Raw genomic sequence first — 4,187 nt, 5'->3', positions numbered from 1 at the left:
TTTTTTTTTATATGTTAAATTTTGATTAAGAAGGTTGCGTATAAACTTTTTGTTTTAAATATATTTTGATATTATTATATATTTACAATATTTCGCTGACCTATAGCAGTCAGCATCATCAGCTGTAATAAAGTTCGTTACAAAAATTATTACAAAATTACATAAATCAAACCGTCAAAAAAGAAGACATTACAGGCGTAAAATAAAAATTGTTTTTTATAAATAATATAATGGCGTCAGTTAAAATTTTGACCAAAATGGTCTCAAAGTTCTCTTATTTTTATTCATTATATTTTCACCTTTAAATTTTCTATTCTTTTTTGAAGAAGATTTTTTGTTTGCTATTTTGTAACTTCAAGTTTTTTGTTTTTTTCTTCGTTTTTTTGTGAATCTCTTTGCTGTAAAGAGCAAAATATAGTAAATATATAATAATATCAAAATATATTTAAAACAAAAAGTTTATACGCAGCCTTCTTTATTAAAATTCAACATATATAAATAACGCATAACAAGAATATGATTTTAAAAACTTTTTTTTGTAGAAAAGCGCAACGAAGAGTCAGACAAAGAAAAAGAGTGATAATAAAAATACCTAGTTAAATAGGCAAAACATTTGATTGCAGCTATATCAATAACAAATGTCGTCATGATAGAAACTCTTCGAAGATCATTTAAAGAATGCTTTTTTTTTTGCCTCGTTTTCCCTAATACCATTGCAAGTTATATTGCTTGTAAAAAAAACTAACAGGTAGCATAAAATTATTGATAAATTTTTTTTTCGTGTGGACATAAATAAATTTCCCAATGCCCCCTGATTAAGATTACTAAATTTTAAATCATTCGTTTATAGGGGAGAGTTGCCGAAATTGGAACAGCTCCTTAATTGGAACACTTAGCTTTATTTAGAAACTGGAACTTATTCTACTTTCATGAATATTTTTTCTTGTAAAGAAAATAATTTTCTTTATTTTTTGAAACTTCTAGTATTTAAACTTAAAAACTGCACGTATGTGAATAAAATTACTTTTTTTTAAAGAAAAAAATTTTTGCGATCTAATTTTATCGTTGCATTTAAACGATTACAGAAGCTTAACGATATTGAGTTTGATGATAATTTTTTTCAAAATTTTAAATTTTAAGGGTTTCAAGTCTATGTGATATTAAGAGCTTATATCGTAAGTTGTTACTTGTATGTAAATATTTTGCTACAACACCATGGTCCTATGTTGCCCAGAACTTCAAAAGTTGCCGTAATTGAAACGGTCATCTCATAACACGCTACTTGACGTCCGAATTATCAGAAAATTTCATTAGTCCGACTGTATAATATTTTTTAAAGCGAATTTCTTTTATAGACATAGTATTATTGTTACACATTTGTTGCTTTTTTGGAATTGGTATTTAGTCTTGCTTTAAAGTATGAAATGATTTTTCACAAATTTTTTTTCATAGTCTAAAGTCTAGTCATAGTCTAAGGATATAAAGTTGATTGTAAACATCGTATACTTTAATTAACAAATCATTTTATCTTTTAGTAAAAAATAAAATGTAAAAGTTTTACAAAAGTTATACATTTCTATTTAACGGATAAATTTGTAAGACAACATAAAGTATATACCCAGTATAAGTTTTTTACTGTATATAGAAGTTAATATATAAAGTTGCAAACTTTTTATAGTTTATATAGATTTTGATTTATATAGTTAATGATTAACTAAACAAAAATGATGAAAAATAATGATTATATAATGAGTATATAATTAACTTAATCATATATGAATGACAAATAAATATATGAAAAAATAAGCCTGTAATAAGATTATAAAACTCTCCTTATGTATCTTCATAGTAATTTGCTTTTATTTTAGATGCAAACACCACGAAAATATGGAAAATGGAAAGTAGAAAACTTGAAAAAGGCTGTTGAAGCAATAAAACAAGGAGAAATCAGCTTAAATGAAGCCGCTTATGCATTTTGTATTCCAATAGCAACTTTGTCAAGGCATATAAATGAAAAAAACAAAGTTGCTGTTGCAAATGTGAAATTTCATGGTCGACTTACCACCTTACCTAATGAAATCGAAACAGAACTAGCTGATCACTGTTTATTATTAGAATCAATGTACTTTGGATTAAGGATTGATGATCTTCGTCGTCTAGCATTTGATATTGCGGAAGCTAACAACATCACACATAATTTTAACAAACAAACACGAATGGCAGGAAAAAAGTGGTATTATGCATTTATGCAAAGGCACCCACAACTGTCGCTTCGTGGGCCTGAATCAACATCAATTGCACGTGCACCAGGTTTTAATAAAAAGCGAGTGCAATCTTTCTTTAATTTACTTTCAAAGTTATACATGGAAGAAAAGTTAACTCCAGACAGACTTTATAAAATGGATGAAACTAGTTTATCAACAGTACAAGATGGTCAGATAAAAATTATTAGTGCAAGGGGCAAAAAACGAGTTGGAATTATGACTAGTAGTGAACAAGGAAATTCAGTAACAGCTGTAGTTTGTGTATCTGCAGCAGGATTTTATGTTCCACCAATGTTAATATATAAACGCAAAAGAATGAAGCCAGAAATAACAAATGGTGCACCTCCAGGAACTGTATTTAGTACTCAAGAGAAAGGATGGATGTCAAATGAAGGTTTTTTAGATTGGCTCAATCATTTCATTAAAGTTGTTAAACCTTTAAAACAATCAAAAGTTTTGTTGATACTTGATGGTCATGTTACACATTCAAAAAATTTGGCAGCGATATATCTAGCACGAAATGCTGGAGTGCGTATGGTATCACTACCTCCCCATACTACACACAGACTGCAACCATTAGACGTTGCGTTCTTTGGACCACTTGGTACATACTATGATGAAGCTATGCGAAAATGGATGCGGTCACATATATCACAACCAGTAACAACTTGGCAAGTTGCAGAATTATTTAGTGACGCATATAGTCAGGCAGCATCATTGAGAATTGCTATGAAAGAATTTCAGGCTAGTGAGTTGTGGCCTTTAGACATAAATGTATTCACTGATTCTGATTTTACAGCCTCTTCATTTACTGATGTTGGTCCTTCAAACAATCTTCAGTCATCTGAAAGTATAGATGGGATGACAAAACTATCTACAGATAAATCAAATGAAAAAAAATTAAAATGTCATGTTTCAGTTTCAACTTTGTCTCTTTTGCCAGTGGTTTCACTTGAAGTAAAAAACAAAAAAAGAAGATCACGAACAACTCAGGGGGCTGATCTTACAAGCTTCCCATATAGACGTGCTCTAGATTATTCAAATATTAGAACTGTTCTAATTAAAGAATATATGTGTTCCATTCAAGGAGACCAGTTGCCTTTATTGGAACAAAATGGTGCCTTGAAAAATCAAAGTTTATATCCAATAAGGGTGCGATCAATAGAGTCGAATCATTAATAAAAGCATAGTAGGGTTGTATATCTATATTATTTAATTCATAAATGTTTTCATAGTTAAGCCATCTTTGGTTAATAAATATTTTTTCCTAAAGTGTTCCAATTAAGGCAACTCTCCCCTACATAAAAATTTTTCATTGTTTGTGTTTATTTTTTAACAAAAATGGGATTATCTCCAAAAATCTTTGAAACTTATTTTAATAAAATTAATCATAAGTACTCCAAAAAGTTTTTAGATAACTTTGTTCTGTTATCTAAAAACAGCTATTTTCTATATCATTTCTAATTGTTACTTTTATATATATTTGTGTATTACGGTTAAGTTCAATTTTTTTAAATAGGGGGTCGGCAATATAAGAAAAATGTGGCTTCTACTTGCTCCAATGATTAAATTTGATATATATGTATATAAGAGTACGTCAGTTAAAACAAAAATTCACGAAAAAACTTCTAGCATCAATATGCAGTAATATTCTAGCGTCAACTAGTCATTAACAGATGCAGATGCATGTGTCCCCTTGTTTACTGCTTTTTCACAAAACTGTGTGTGTAGTGGAAATTAAGGTGCTTTAAAAGGTGATTCCAAGAAATTTCAAGATCTTGTGCAGGTATTTGACAATAAATACAAGTTCTGATATACCTTCTTTGTCCTAGGGGATCAGTTCCTGTATGGCCATAGATCCCAGATTGACCCAGACATAAATTGAGTGTCTCCACATTCCAAACTTTTAGTATCTCTTTGACG

The 4,187-nt window shown here is 29.4% G+C and overlaps 1 protein-coding gene across 1 annotated transcript; it reads left to right on the top strand.

Annotated features, from left to right (window-relative positions):
• Positions 1-1,268: 1,268 nt before the first annotated feature.
• LOC136084301 (uncharacterized) lies at positions 1,269-3,556 on the top strand. Its single transcript, XM_065804364.1, has 2 exons — positions 1,269-1,417; positions 1,869-3,556. The coding sequence occupies exon 2, from the start codon at positions 1,869-1,871 to the stop codon at positions 3,441-3,443; it is 1,575 nt and encodes a 524-aa protein (XP_065660436.1). The 5' UTR covers positions 1,269-1,417; the 3' UTR covers positions 3,444-3,556.
• The last annotated feature ends 631 nt before the right edge of the window (positions 3,557-4,187 follow it).

Source organism: Hydra vulgaris, chromosome 08 (genome assembly GCF_038396675.1).
Source record: "Hydra vulgaris chromosome 08, alternate assembly HydraT2T_AEP".
Taxonomy (NCBI): Eukaryota; Metazoa; Cnidaria; class Hydrozoa; order Anthoathecata; family Hydridae; genus Hydra; species Hydra vulgaris.
The sequence above is the reverse complement of the archived record's forward strand: the minus strand, read 5'-3'. Positions and strand labels throughout refer to the sequence as shown.